The sequence below is a fragment of the Rutidosis leptorrhynchoides genome, chromosome 10, assembly GCF_046630445.1.
Source record: "Rutidosis leptorrhynchoides isolate AG116_Rl617_1_P2 chromosome 10, CSIRO_AGI_Rlap_v1, whole genome shotgun sequence".
Taxonomy (NCBI): Eukaryota; Viridiplantae; Streptophyta; class Magnoliopsida; order Asterales; family Asteraceae; genus Rutidosis; species Rutidosis leptorrhynchoides.
The window spans coordinates 204,329,407-204,345,915 of NC_092342.1; the positions used below are offsets into that span (position 1 = coordinate 204,329,407).

Sequence of the window (16,509 nt, forward strand, 5' to 3'; positions counted from 1 at the left end):
CATCTGCACCGATCATAAAAGTTTACAGTATATCTTTTCGCAGAAAGAGATGAATATGCATCAAAGAAGATGGCAAGAATTAATCAAAGATTATGATTGTGAAATTCGATACCATCCTGGTAAAGCCAATGTGGTTGCTGATGCGTTAAGTCGTAAGAAATCCGCTGATAGTGCAAAGTTTATGAGAATTGAGATTGTGTATGATTTAGTGGATTGACTAAAGATAGCTCAACTCGAAACATTACAAGATGAACATTTGAAATATGAGTTGATGGTGAAAAGAAAAGAAGAATTGATAGATGATTCTCGAGGATTAAAGACTTATCGTGAACGAGTTTGGGCACCGTTACTTGGTGGATTGAGAGATTTAATCTTAAATGAAGCACATAAATTGAAATTATATGTGCATCCCGGTAGTACAAAAATGTATCATGATCTGAAAGTGCTATATTGGTGGCCAACTATGAAAGCAGACATCGTGCAATACGTGGAAAAGTGTCATATTTGCGTTCAAGTAAAAGTAGAACACCAGAAACCTTATGGTTCTTTGCATTAATTAGAAATTCCAGAGTGGAAGTGGGAACATATCACTATGGATATTGTGACAAAACTACCAGAACCCAGAAAGGAAATGACATGATTTGGGTAATAGTGGACTGTTTAACCAAAAGTGTGCATTTTCTAGCTACCAGTGACACATCATCGTTGACCAAATTAGCCCAATTGTACCTGAATGAAATAGTATCATGACATGGGATACCGTTGTCTATTGTGTCAGATAGAGATTCGAGATTTGTGTATAGTTTCTGGAATAGTCTACAAGAGAATTTGGGTACTCGTGTAAACCTTAGTACAACTTAGCATGCTCAGACTGACGGTCAAAGTGAATGAACTATTCAGATGTTAGAGGATATGTTAAGGGATTGTGTGTTAGAATATGGTGGATCGTGGAATTATCATCTACCATTGATCGAATTTGCTTGCAATAACTCCTATCATTCAAGTATTGGCATGCTGCCTTATGAAATGTTGTATGGTAGAAAGTGTCGAACTCCATCGTGTAGGTTGGAGGCTAGTGAAAATAGTTTGCGGATCCAGAAATTGTGTAGCAGACTGCGGAAAAAGTGGCTATCGAACGTGAAAAGCTGAAAGGTACCACAGATCGACAAAAGATGTATGCAATTCCTCATCGAAGACCAGTAACTTTTACCATGGTTTAATTTGGTTCGGCAAACTAGGAAAACTAGCTCCAAGATACATTGGTCCTTTTAGAATTTGTCAAGTGTTAAACGGTCAGATAGTGGTATTGGATCTTCCTCCAGAAATGATAGGTATTCATAATACCTTCAACGTGTGTTATCTCTGCAAGTGCAACGTGGACGATGAGAATCAAATTCTTCCTCTCCATGATCTAAAAGTGGACACTAGTAAGAAATTGGTGGAAGAACCAGTGAGAATTATAGACCAAAAAGTGACTAAGTTGCGCAAGAAACAGATTCCAATGGTGCTTGTGGAGTGGAAGAACTTTGACGTGGGAGACTGAGGAGTCAATGACTTCTAAAAACCCTCATCTATTTAATCGTGACCAGATTCCGAGGACAGAATCATCTTAAGGGGGTAGATTTGTAACAACCTAGCTTGGGCCTAGTACGTAATGACCTATTTACCTGTATGTGTTAATAAAGTGATTTAAATAATTATGTTTTCTATAATTATTGTGTATGGGATAATGTGCGTTTTGTGACAAGTGTCACAAAACGTATTTCCTTTTGTGTATTGGACTTAGAATAAATAAGTTATTAAAGATTTTGGGTTTCAGATAATAACTGGTAAATACCCGTGTATTAGACGGAAGAACTTACTTAATACGTGAAGAAACCTAAATTAGTATATATGTATATAAACGTTCTTATCCTTACCATTTTCATCAAGTATCAAACCCTAAACATTCTCTACTCTTTAAATCCTTAAAATTAACAAGTGCAAATTGAAGATTGAAACTTTTAGCATCTAATCCTTTGTGATTTCAGGATCTTAAAAAGGTAAGTATCTTTGATTTTTATGAATTAAAATGGGTTTTATACGAGTTTGGTTGAATTGGGTTTTAAGTGCTTTATTCTTAATATATATACTTGCTTATGAGCATGATTAGACTTAGAAACATGTTAGGTATATGCTTTACGATCTAATTGTGCTATGATTTGACCAAAAACTGATCTAAAGTGGTGATTTAAGGTTTAGGGTTCATATTTGTATAAATTGGGAATTTTGGTACTTTGATCCTAAATCTTGTGTGTAAGTGCTAGATCTTAGTGTTTTTGGTTAAGAAATATGTGTATATATGTTTAGTATGTTTCCTTATGCTTGAATTTGGACCATGAACCTTGAAATTGAGTTTTTTTGGCATAAAATATCAAATCAGCGAACCTGATGGTGATACAGTGCCGCTCGAATATCTGGCACTCAAAAACAGTGCTCGAAATTACCTAGCGCTCGAAAATTGTACTGCTCAAAAATTGTACTGCTCGAAAACCTTGTGCTGCTCAAAAAGTTGGTAGTGCTCGAAACGTTTCTACTGCTCGAAATCTTGTGCTCAAAAACTTTGTTTGTTGTGTGAATGTTTTCTGTTTAATGTAGAATTTTGTTTCAATATTTAGATATAATATTAACTTGGGATATTTTGTGATGCTTCTCAGGTGATAAACGTGTGATGACCCGGAGATTTTCGACCAAATTTAAACCTAATCTCTATATGACTTCGACACGATGAGCAAAGCTTGTATTGTGAGTCTTGAAAAATTTTGAACTATTTTCATATATACAATTACCTTGTGACTACTCCCAACGATTCACGAACCACTAATTATAATATATATATATATATATATATATATATATATATATATATATATATATATATATATATATATATATATATATATATATATATGTATATATATATATATATAAGTATATATATATATATGTATATATATATATATATGTATATATATATATATGTATATATATATATATATATATATATATATATATTAATGTGGAATATAAATTTATATGAGTTAAGTAATTATGTAAATAAAATAATATATGATATTACTATAAATCTATATATATATATATATATATATATATATATATATATATATATATATATATATATATATATATATATATATATATATATATATATATATATATATATATATATGAAATGTATAATGAATATATGTTATATATAATTTCTGTACATAATAATTATTATATGTATATTGTAAAATATACTAAAATACATATGTAAACATAATACTAAATATAAGATATTATAAATAATCACTAAATATTATATGATTAATAATATATAATTTTAATATAGAAAATATAATTACAAGTTAATTCTAGTTGTTATATTATTATCATATACATTATCATTTAATATCAGTACTAATAATATTATTAAAAAAATTATAATATAAAAATTGATACATTTGATTTATTAAATTATTGTTATTATTAATATTTTAGTTATCAATGTTAATATCATTATTATTATTATAACTAATGATAAAATTATAAATTTAGTATTTATGATTAATATTATTATTATTATTAGATATTATTATTACCATTATCATTAATAATTAGTATTATTATTATAAATTGTTATTAATATCATTTTTAGTATAATTTGATAATATTAATATTATTATTATTATTATTATTATTATTATTATTAATTCTATTATTAATAGAATTTTAATTAATATAATTATGATTATTAATTATTAATATATAATATTAACGTATCCATTTGGAATCAGATTAGGTTTCAAGTAACTTTCAAACTGTTGTACTAACTTGTTTCCATCCCCAATCTGTTTAACGTACATATCAATTAACAATAATTAGTACAGAACGATAGCAACGATTTTTAAATTTTTTTTTTCTTCTTGTCCTTGTGATTTAACCTGTCGACCCACGTTCATTACAAATCAAGAGAGTTACTCAAGAATATGGATACATACAATTGACTTAACATCCTCATTATTAATTCTCACCACCATTCGTTTTATTTAACTCAATTCAACAGCAAAATCAATGTTACAGCTTGAACACCTCTGTTCTTGTCCATTTTTCTCAACCCTCGATTTCGAAAACCATTTCAAAATCTATAATTGCAGTTCTGTTAGGAACCTTTAATTTAAACTATCTGAAAGATTTAAAACTCCAATTCGTTTTATAAATTACAAATTTTTGAGTCAAAGTTTGGGTTTTCAAAAGTCAAACAATGTTCATCGATCAAATTCAAATTTTCAGTTATGTTTTGAATTAAATTGAGGATACAGATAGTTTATAATGAAGATTTTTAACCTTTTTCATTTAGAAATTTTGGTCTAAAAGTGTCTTAAAATCGAAATTACAATTTGGGTTGTTCTTGAGTTCATCGTGTCTGTTAAGCTGCTGCTATTTATTATTATTATTTTTGTTGAGCAATGAAATCACTGAGGGTCGTTTACGTTTCAATTAATAGACCTAAATCAAATTTTAAGTCCGTTTATATGTTTGCACATTTGATTCCTGGTCGACGAGCTGTTGTGAGAAGGAAGAAGAAATAATAACAATAATATACGGGTTAAAAGTTAAAGGGTTGAGTTTAATTACAGAAAGACAGATTGGAGGAGTGGTGTTGAGTGTTTGACGGGTATCGAGAGGTCTCGGGTTCGAGCCTGGCTTTGGGCAGTTTTTTTTTTTAAAATGGCTTTTAAAGGTAGCTTTTATTTGTTTTTATTATTATTATCAATTTATTATTATTATTATTATTATTATTATTATTATTATTATTATTATTGTTATTATTATTATTATTATTATTATTATTATGATTATTATTGTTAGTGTTGTTATTATTGTTATTATTAGTGTTATAAAGATTATTATTATTATCACTTGTATAAGTATTAAAATTATTACCATTATTATTATTATTACTAATACAAGTAGTAAATAAAATTTATTATTAATACGATTATAATTACAATGATGATATATATTGTTATTACTAAAATTAATATCATTACTAGTATGTGTATTATTATTATTAACATGTATAGGATTATTATAATCATTATTAACAATATCATTTTTATTATTAGTATTATCATTGTTAATGAAGTTATTATTATTAGTAACTCATTAATATAAAAACTATCATTTTTAACAAATAAATATTTTTTATACCAAATATATTTAGTACATATATACTATAACGATATTAAAATCTCATATAACTACATAGTAACATTTTATAGATAAATATATATTTTTATTATGCATAAACCTTAAAATAAATTGTTATATTAGCTATATAAAATATATAAACTAAATATATTAAATTTATCTATATAACATATGAGATCACAAGTATATTATTAATAATAATATATATAAACTTGTTCGATTACGATTATATGTTTTAATAGATATACAAATGATATAGGTTCGTGAATCCGAGGCCATACCTGTGTTGTTCAATGTCATCATATGTATTTTTACTACAAAATACAGTATTGTGAGTTTCATTACTCCCTTTTTAAATGCTTTTGCAATTTATATTTTTGGGCTGAGAATACATGCGTAATTTTTATAAATGTTTTACGTAATAGACACAAGTAATCGAAACTGCATTATATGGTTGAATGATCGAAGCCGAATATGCCCCTATTTGCTTGGTAGCCTAAGAATTAGGGAACATCACTAATTTTGAGAATTAGTGCACGCCTAATTGAAGCGAATCCTAAAGATAGATCTATTGGGTCTAACGAACCCCATCCGTTGTAGCGGATGCTTTAGTACTTCGATGTTGTTTTTATCATGTTCGAAGGATTTCCCGGAATGATAGGGAATATTCTTATATGCATCTTGTTAATGTCGGTTATCAGGTGTTCAATCCATATGAATGATATTTTTGTCTCTATGCATGGGACGTTTATTTATGAGAACTGAAAATGAAAATCTTGTGGTCTATTAAAATGATGGAAATGATTATTTATGTTAAACTAATGAACTTACCAACCTTTTGGTTGACACTTTAAAGCATGCTTATTCTCAGGTATGAAAGAAATCTTCCGCTGTGCATTTGCTTATTTTAGAGATATTACTTGGAGTCATTCATGGCATATTTCGAAAGACGTTGCATTCGAGTCATTGAGTTCATCAAGATTATTATTAAGTCAATTATAGTTGGATGTATTATGAAATGGTATGCATGCCGTAAACTTTAGATGTAAAGAAAGTTTGTCTTTTAAAAACGAATGCAATGTTTGTAAAATGTAACATATAGAGGTCAAATACCCCGCGATGTAATCAACTATTGTGAATCCTTTATAATATATATGAACGGGTCCTTTCATTTGGTTTCAGAGCGGTGGTCTTAGCGAACCAGGTCTTGCATTAGTGTGTCTAACTGATAGTTGTTTAGATGCATTAGTGGGTCTGGACTTCGACCATGTCTGCATGTCAAAAGTTTTGCTTATCATTTCGTGTCGAAAATTACCTGCTTATCATTCTTAGGGAATCACTTGCTTATCATCTTAAAGTCTAGACACGTCTTACTGCCTCTATTGCATAGATAGTGTATAGATAAATTCATATCTTAGCGTATCTGTTATTATTACCGTTGCCTGACAGCTTCCGTAGATTTCTCCATAACTTATGGGATTTTAGTATTATATATGCATATGTAAATTATGTATTGCAGGGTACTAATCTACATCATATAATCTATTTCTTATCGAAAATCCTTCATCTGATCGTACGAGATGAATCCCTCAACCAGTTCGAGCCCCTCAGATTTCGATAGCTATTCCGATAGTTATTCCGATAACTATTCCGACATGGATGTTCACCTAAGCTCCGGAGGCAGCGTCACCAGAATGAATAAACCAATCAACCATCCCCAATTCATCTGATGGGTTCGTAGTCGACTTAATCAATGGAGACGCGAAGAAGGCGATCCTTTTCACCAACCGAATTTACCTCTTGGCGATGAACCTGAAGCACTTACCGGCGAACCAGTCCGAAACACCATTTTCACCCTCTTTTTCCGAATATCTCACCATGATTATATTCTATCTAAAATTCTAAACCTTATTCATCCGCTCGTTCCAACCGACAATCAACCTGGAATAATGGAAGAAGTCAACGAGCTTTGCGCCCGAGTTGTAGCCTTGGAAAATATGGTGTAAAACGTACCAGCTTCAGCAACATCACCGGAACCAACAGTACCACCAACATCAATACCAGTACCACCAACAACAACATCCGCGTCACCAGCTTCGACATCTCATTCTGTACCTCGAGTATAATTATCGTTCTACATGACGTTCTACATCATTTATCTTCGCTCGACATAGCGATTATGTAATCTCTAATGTTTTAGAGATTATATATTCTTGTTCTAACGCTAAATCAAATGAGTTTAATATCATATTAACTCATTAAATCCATGATTACATCTGAAGAAAATATATATGTATATATGTTTTCATAAAGATTGTAATTAAAAGTTTTATTGTACAAACTGTTAATGGTGAAAATATTTTAACGGGTAGGTAATATCCGAGGAATATTTAAATTTCACATTAATAAATTACACTGTACATTATTCGAAGCTGATTCAATAGTCATTCACTATCCTACTTACAACCACCGATATACGTATCCGTTCACCGCAGAATAACCATTTTCATCCAATTTCATATTTGGATTTTGATTTACCAGAATCCAACAAGTGGCATAATGAAGAAAATACTGGACAAAATAAAATTTGTTAGAAACAAACAAATTAACTACGAGAAAAATTTTGTTAAGAATCCACGCTAACTGTTCCTAGCTAATTATTCCTAGCTAACTGATTACATTTTATTTATCGCAATTTAATTATCGCAATTTAAATTCTCGCAATTTTATTTATCGTCATTTAATTTATGTTATTTATTTTACGCACTTTAAATATCGGGACACGTATACAAGGTTTTGACATATCATATCGACGCATCTACATATATTATTTGGAATAACTATAGACACTCTATATGCAGTAATGCTGGAGTTAGCAATATAGGGTTGAGGTTTATTCTATAATAATATATATACTTTGAGTTGTGATCGAGTCTGAGACATGTACACGGGTCACGACACGTATTAATTAATTCGAATATAATATATTAAACTATATATGAATTATTGAACTGTTAACTGTGGACTATCAACTGAGGACTACCAACATTGGACAAATAAAATGAATTAAAATATTGATTATAACATATGAAACTAAACAATTCTTCAAGTTTGCCACTTGATTTCATTTTAAACCTCATTGGTATTTTGACGGTTACAATCTGCGTTCAAACCTTTCATAATTCTTGAAAACACCTCAATCGAGAGGATGAATCAACTGCATCTCATCTATGGAAGGAAAGATTGATACATATAGTTATGCACCTGAAAACACTCGGAACTTGAGTAAACGATTAACACGTATCTGCCCTAGCTCCTTCGATATTGCTATTATCGAAAATAATATTGCAATTCCTTTTCAAATTAGCCAATTTTGTCACAGCTTCAGCAAATCAATTTCAAATTTTCATTCGAATAAGTCTTACTATAACTTTGATATATACATTTGTCCCTTCCTCATCGTACCGGAGAACCTCTTATATTCTACCACATTACCAGCAGACGTACCAGCAACCTCGTTGCGCTTTGACTTAAAACTCTCTGATAAATCACTATACTTATCTGGTGAAGCCTTATCATGAACTCATCGGCATTTTGTAACGATAATTGCCATACCAAATACCGAGAATCAGCAATCAGTAATTTGAAATCTTGCAGCATGTCTACATCAACAGTTATATGTATACATATAACATTTATCTCTTAGAATTATGATCTTTCATTCTGAAATTCTGAAAAGCACCCAGTCTACAAATCAATACTTCAAATTCTGAAAAACCTAAATACAGCAGCAAAAACTGTACACGACCTTAACAGTCGAAGGTATAAAGATAAGGAATAGTATGTTGGCAAAGCTTAGAAAAGTTTGGAACTGAAAAACTGATTGAGCAAACTACGAAGGAGTCTCTGAACAAATCACAAGGACTAAACTTGTACATTAAGAATCCTGATAATTCTGTTTCTGATGAAATCTTTAGCGAATACCTAACTCCTGACTCTAAACCTTTACGAACAAATCTCTTCATCATCCATCGATATTAGAAATTCTAAGATATCATCGAATCTTTCATTATAAATATCCTCGATATTTTTTGAAGATATTTTCATAACTATTCTTATCTAAAATCATTAATCTTTTCGCGCTATCAGTGTTACATCATATAAAAAACTGTTAGTTTCTATATTCAGTAAACTTTCGAGTTTAAAATATGAATGTTTTTGAAGTAGTGTTGGGAACTGATGCACGAGTTAGTATAATATAATGACACTTGATCAACGTGATTATATTATAGTAAGTCATGTTGAGCTTCTAATGGAACGTGATGATTCACAGACCATAACGTCATCATGTGCCATGTACACGACTCTTACATTTTATCGAATCTCTAAATAAATCAAGAACATATTTTCTTGATAGTTCTATTCTCAGTAATTCTGATAATTTGACAAATCAAATCGTGCTATTACGTTCTTTCTTGTTTAGAACATTAAGTTCATTCGAAACTCCATACTTACGAATTCTGGACCGTTACTCGCTTTACTAGAGGTCGAGAAGAGAATAAAAAGGTAAAGAGCTCCAAAACATAAGAGAAAATATAAAGCTCAATAACAACACGGAGGTTACAAACCGTAGATATTAACACGAATAGCAATATAAAGACACGGTAGAATTAAAAATTGTATTACACCAACGTAATAGTATAAGTAAATAGATTTTTCTGGTGGAAGATTGGAAGAAGGATGACAGAAATGACAATTGAGAAAATATCAAGGATTAGAATTGGATGATACATTTTCATAATCATTTAAACGTATGAACTAAGAAAGAAAGTATAGAAATGGTGGGAATAATGGAACGGAAGAGTTAATTTATAATGGAAATACCAGACAGAGTAATCAAGGCAGATCTCTGCATATAATTAGAAAGATCTTGATTTCCTTATTCGTCGAAGAATCAGATCTTAAAGATTTTCAAAGATTTTCTTTTAAATCCCTTGAATTTCGGAAATCAACCATGACTACGTCAAAAGTCAAGACAAATCTTATTTCTATCATTTCGCTATTTTGTGATAACTTCACTCTTACGTTTCGAATAATCGAATTGTTTTATCTGTATTACCCGATGATGATAAAACTCTATTCATCAACTCATATTTGTCATGAAAACATTTCTATTGTTAGCCATGACCACCTCACTCAAATTTTGGGACGAAATTTCTTTAACAGGTAGGTACTGTGATGACCCAGAGATTTCCGACCAAATTTAAACCTAATCTCTATATGACTTCGACATAATGAGCAAAGCTTGTATTGTGAGTCTTGAAAAATTTCAAACTATTTTCATATATACAATTACCTTGTGACTACTCCCAACGATTCACGAACCACTAATTATATATATATATATATATATATATATATATATATATATATATATATATATATATATATATATATATATATATATATATATATATATATATATGAAATGTATAATGAATATATGTTATATTTAATTTATGTACATAATAATTATTATATGTATATTGGAAAATATACTAAAATACATATGTAAACATAATACTAAATATAAGATATTATAAATAATCACTAAATATTATATGATTAATAATATATAATTTTAATATATAAAATATAATTACAAGTTAATTCTAGTTGTTATATTATTATCATATACATTATCATTTAATATCAGTACTATTAATATTATTAAAAAAATTTATAATATAAAAATTGATACATTTGATTTATTAAATTATTGTTATTATTAATATTATAGTTATCAATGTTAATATCATTATTATTATAACTAATGATAAAATTATAAATTTAGTATTTATGATTAAAATTATTATTATTATTATTATTATTAGATATTATTATTACCATTATCATTAATAATTAGTATTATTATTATAAATTTTTATTAATATCATTTTTAGTATAATTTGATAATATTAATATTAATATTAATATTAATATTAATATTATTATTATTATTATTAATTCTATTATTAATAGAATTTTAATTAATAAATTATGATTATTAAATATTAATATATAATATGAACGTATCCATTTGGAATCAGATTAGGTTTCAAGTAACTTTCAAACTGTTGTACTAACTTGTTTCCATCCCCAATCTGTTTAACGTACATATCAATTAACAATAATCAGTACCGAACGATAGCAACGATTTTTAATTTTTTATTTTTTTCTTGTCCTTGTGATTTAATCTGTCGACCCACATTCATTACAAATCAAGAGAGTTACTCAAGAATATAGATACATACAATTGACTTAACATCCTCATTATCAATTCTCACTACCATTCGTTTTATGTAACTCAATTCAATAGCAAAATCAATGTTACAGCTTGAATACCTCTGTTCTTGTCCATTTTTCTCAACCCTCGATTTCGAAAACCATTTCAAAATCTATAATTGCAGTTCTGTTAGGAACCTTTAATTTAAACTATCTGAAAGATTTGAAACTCCAATTCGTTTTATAAATTACAAATTTCTGAGTCAAAGTTTGGGTTTTCAAAAGTCAAACAATGTTCATCGATCAAATTTAAATTTTCAGTTATGTTTTGAATTAAATTGAGGATACAGATAGTTTATAATGAAGATTTTTACCCTTTTTCATTTAGAAATTTTGGTCTAAAAGTGTCTTAAAATCGAAATTGCAATTTGGGTTGTTCTTGAGTTCATCGTGTCTGTTAAGCTGCTGCTATTTATTTTTTTTTTTGTTGAGCAATGAAATCACTGAGGGTCGTTTATGTTTCAATTAATAGACCTAAATCAAATTTTAAGTCCGTTTATATGTTTGCAAATTTGATTCCTGGTCGACGAGCTGTTGTGAGAAGGAAGAAGAAATAATAACAATAATATACGGGTTAAAAGTTAAAGGGTTGAGTTTAATTACAGAAAGACAGATTGGAGGAGTGGTGTTGAGTGTTTGACGGTTCGAGCCCGGCTTTGGGCAGTTTTTTTTAAATGGCTTTTAAAGGTAGCTTTTATTTATTTTTATTATTATTATCAATTTATTATTATTATCATTATTATTATTATTATTATTATTATTATTATTATTATTATTATTATTATTATTATTATTATTATTATTATTATTATTATTATTATTATTATTATTATTATTATTAATATGATTATTATTGTTAGTGTTGTTATTATTGTTATTATTTGTGTTATAAAGATTATTATTATTATTATTATCACTTGCATAAGTATTAAAATTATTACCATTATTATTATTATTATTACTAATACAAGCAGTAAATAAAATTTATTATTAATACGATTATAATTACAATGATGATATATATTGTTATTACTAAAATTAATATCATTACTAATATGTGTATTATTATTATTAACATGTATAGGATTATTATTATCATTATTAACAATATCATTTTTATTATTAGTATTATCATTGTTAATGAAGTTATTATTAGTAGTAACTCATTAATATAAAAACTATCATTTTTAACAAATAAATATTTTTTATACAAAATATATTTAGTACATATAATATAACGATATTAAAATCTCATATAACTAGATATTAACATTTTATAGATAAATATATATTTTTATTATGCATAAACCCTAAAATAAATTGTTATATTAGCTATATAAAATATATAAACTAAATATATTAAATTTATCTATATAACATATGAGATCACAAGTATATTATTATTAATAATATATATAAACTTGTTCGATTACGATTATATGTTTTAATAGATATACAAATGATATAGGTTCGTAAATTCGAGGCCAACCCTGCGTTGTTCAATGTCGTCATATTTATTTTTACTACAAAATACAGTATTGTGAGTTTCATTACTCCCCTTTTAAATGCTTTTGCAATTTATATTTTTGGGCTGAGAATACATGCGCAATTTTTATAAATGTTTTACGAAATAGACACAAGTAATCGAAACTGCATTATATGGTTGAATGATCGAAGCCGAATATGCCCCTTTTTGCTTGGTAGCCTAAGAATTAGGGAACATCACTAATTTTGAGAATTAGTGCACGCGTAATTGACGCGAATCCTAAAGATAGATCTATTAGGCCTAACGAACCCCATCGGTTGTAGCGGATGCTTTAGTACTTCGATGTTTTTATCATGTCCGAAGGATTTCCCGGAATGATAGGGGATATTCTTATATGCATCTTGTTAATGTCGATTACCAGGTGTTCAATCCATATGAATGATATTTTTGTCTCTATGCATGGGACGTTTATTTATGACTGAAAATGAAAATCTTGTGGTCTATTAAAATGATGGAAATGATTATTTATGTTAAACTAATGAACTCGCCAACCTTTTGGTTAACACTTTAAAGCATGTTTATTCTCAGGTATGAAAAAAATCTCCCGCTGTGCATTTGCTCATTTTAGAGATATTACTTGGAGTCATTCATGGCATATTTCGAAAGATGTTGCATTCGAGTCATTGAGTTCATCAAGATTATTATTAAGTCAATTATAGTTGGTTGTATTATGAAATGGTATGCATGCCGTCAACTTTAGATGTAAAGAAAGTTTGTCTTTTAAAAACGAATGCAATGTTTGTAAAATGTAACATATAGAGGTCAAATACCCCGCGATGTAATCAACTATTGTGAATCGTTTATAATGTATATGAACGGGTCCTTTCAAAACGAAAAGGTGAAGGCTCAGTAATATAAGACAACTGAGTACTTTGCTACCAGGTGAGTGGGACTATCTTTATGGACATGATTATATCGTGACAAGTGTAGTGATCAATGCCATGCTTATGATTAGACTGTTTATGAGTCTGTGACCAGTGCAATGACTATATGTGATTATGTGCGTACCCAGTGCTAACGTCGATAGTGTAATTTTGACGTAGGAGGTCAACCCTATTTACCTTAGTGTTGGGTAATAGTGTTGGGCCTGTGAGTTACTGATTGGTGGTATAGTATGAATGACGAGTGCGTCGCGTCTAGAAGACTATACCAGTGATTCAGTAACGGTGGCTATCGGTAGATTCTAGCTTGATCAGCAATGTATTATCGGTCCTCTTGTGTACGGCTTTAAGTAATTTAGTGACCAGTGCCTTAAGTTGTGCTTGATGCTTTAGCGATGTCCACCTAGATATTACCATTCACTTAGCGTTATGCTAATTCCCCCACATTGTTTTGCTCTGCAGGTGTGTATTAACAACTTTTGGTGGTTATAGAAGGGCGACTGAAGATGTTTGACACAGTGTCACTCTGATGTTTTTGTAATAAATAATATATTTGAAATGGTGTTAGCGGTTACTGATCAAGTTTTGCATTGTCGGTTGAAGATGGTGAATGAGAATATTCAGATGTTTACTTCGTTTGTGTATGCCTCTAACTCGTACATAGAGAGGCATTTACTTTCGTCAGACTTGAATAAGCTTCGTGGGTTTGTGGGGACACATCCATCAATCATCCTTGGGGACTTTGATGCCTCGTTATGTGTGGATAAATTAACATCAGATAGCTCAGCTTTGACGATTGCTATACGTGAATTCAGGGAGTGCATAAATGCAATTGAAGTTGTCGATATGAGTTACTCGGGCATGAATTATTCGTGGAACCAAAGTCCAACTCATTCAGGAGGTATTCTGAAAAAATATGGACAAAGTGTTGGTTAATGAGGCATTTTTGACAGCTTTTAAGAATGCATATGCTATTTTTCAATTGTATTGCATTTCAGATCATAGTCCTGTTGTGATCAAAATTCCTGCGGTTGTTAAGTTTCTCCCGAAAATGTTTCGCTTCAGTAATTATATTGTGGATACAGATGGTTTTGTGGGTGTGTTGCTGATGTCTGGAGCATGCGGGTGAGTGGTCACTCAATGTATCAGATCGTTCAACGACTAAGGTTGCTTAAAAAGCCTTTAATGAAGTTAATCTGAAATATAGACAACCTTCACACGAATGTTGTGCGGTTAAGGAATGATCTTGACCAGGTTCAAAAATAATAGGATATTGATCCTTGCTTACAAGAGTTTTTGTGACCTTGAGATGAAGACGTTAGAGAAATACAATGACGCTTTGTGGGATGAGGAGAGATTTCTTAAGCAGAGATCTAAAGTTGAATGGCTTCACACAGGGGACAACACAAAATATTTCCATAAGGTTATTAAGGCTAAAGCTTTCTGATGTCGTATCAATGCAATTACTAATCGATATGGCGTTTTCATAGATGGAGATGCAGTTCCTAACATATTTGTGCAACATTATAGAATTTTTGGATACTATAAATATGAGCAATCACATGCCTACTAATGCTTTTCTTCTTCAAACCAAAATCTCGCATGAGATGGCTACTAACATGGTGAGTCCGGTTACTGATGTTAAGGTGAAAGATGCGATTTTTGGTATTGGAGATGATAAAGCTTCGGCTCCGGATGGTTATACTTCTACGATATTTAAGAAGTCATGGGATATTGTTGGAAGGGATGTTTATCATGCTGTGAAAGAGTTCTTTTGTAATGGACAACTGCTTAAGGAGATCAATCATACTATCATTACTCTCCTTCCGAAAGTGGAATCTCCATCTAAGGTGAATGATTGTCGTCCTATTTCGTATTGTAATGTAATCTATAAATGCATAAGTAAAATCATTACAAACAAAATAAAAGGGGCGTTGGATGTAATTATATGTGATAATCAATCTGCTTTTGTGTCGGGTAGAAGAATTTCAGACAACATCTTGCTCACACAAAAGATTATGAGGAATTATCAATTAGATAGAGGTACTCTGAGATGTGCATTTAAAGTAGATAATCAGAAGGCGTACGATACAGTGGATTGAGATTTCTTACAGTAGATTCTCCAAGGCTTCAGTTTTCATAGAAATATGATTTGATGGATCATGCAGTGTGTTACGACTACCTCTTTCTCGTTAAGCATCAAGGTGATTTATATGGTTTCTTTAAGCGGGAGTGATGTCACCATATTTATTTAAAATGGTTATGGAAATTCTTACCTTAATGTTCAAGCGAAAGATTGAGTTGGCGGATGACTTTAGATATCACCCAAAATGCGAGGGATTAGAGCTTCTTAACGTGTGCTTTGCAAATGACTTATTCATCTTTGCTCATGCAAGTACAGAGATAGTTATAATTATGGTGAAGGTTTAGATGATTTTAGGAATGTACTACCAACAGAGTATGGCTTACTTTGCTAATGTT

At 29.7% G+C, this 16,509-nt stretch overlaps 2 protein-coding genes across 2 annotated transcripts; both read left to right on the top strand.

Moving 5' to 3' along the window:
* The first annotated feature begins 271 nt into the window (after positions 1 to 271).
* On the top strand, positions 272 to 1,543 carry LOC139870758 (uncharacterized). Its single transcript, XM_071858537.1, has 3 exons — positions 272 to 514; positions 1,113 to 1,199; positions 1,298 to 1,543. Exons 1-3 carry the CDS (start codon positions 272 to 274, stop codon positions 1,541 to 1,543), a joined length of 576 nt encoding a protein of 191 aa, XP_071714638.1.
* Positions 1,544 to 14,586: 13,043 nt separating this feature from the next.
* Positions 14,587 to 16,130, top strand: LOC139870759 (uncharacterized). The gene is made up of 4 exons (XM_071858538.1): positions 14,587 to 14,929; positions 15,027 to 15,153; positions 15,283 to 15,451; positions 15,519 to 16,130. Exons 1-4 carry the CDS (start codon positions 14,587 to 14,589, stop codon positions 16,128 to 16,130), a joined length of 1,251 nt encoding a protein of 416 aa, XP_071714639.1.
* The last annotated feature ends 379 nt before the right edge of the window (positions 16,131 to 16,509 follow it).

Bases quoted from the DNA above. Each gene is read 5' to 3' on its own strand.
- LOC139870758 (XM_071858537.1), top strand. From the start codon at position 272: ATGGTGAAAAGAAAAGAAGAATTGATAGATGATTCTCGAGGATTAAAG. The intron at 515-1,112 runs GTAAAAGTAGAA...ATTGTGTAGCAG, and splicing joins AGTGTCATATTTGCGTTCAA to ACTGCGGAAAAAGTGGCTAT. The intron at 1,200-1,297 runs GTAACTTTTACC...TTAAACGGTCAG, and splicing joins CAATTCCTCATCGAAGACCA to ATAGTGGTATTGGATCTTCC.
- LOC139870759 (XM_071858538.1), top strand. From the start codon at position 14,587: ATGGTGTTAGCGGTTACTGATCAAGTTTTGCATTGTCGGTTGAAGATG. The intron at 15,154-15,282 runs GTGAGTGGTCAC...GATCTTGACCAG, and splicing joins CTGATGTCTGGAGCATGCGG to GTTCAAAAATAATAGGATAT. The intron at 15,452-15,518 runs GTTATTAAGGCT...GCGTTTTCATAG, and splicing joins ACACAAAATATTTCCATAAG to ATGGAGATGCAGTTCCTAAC.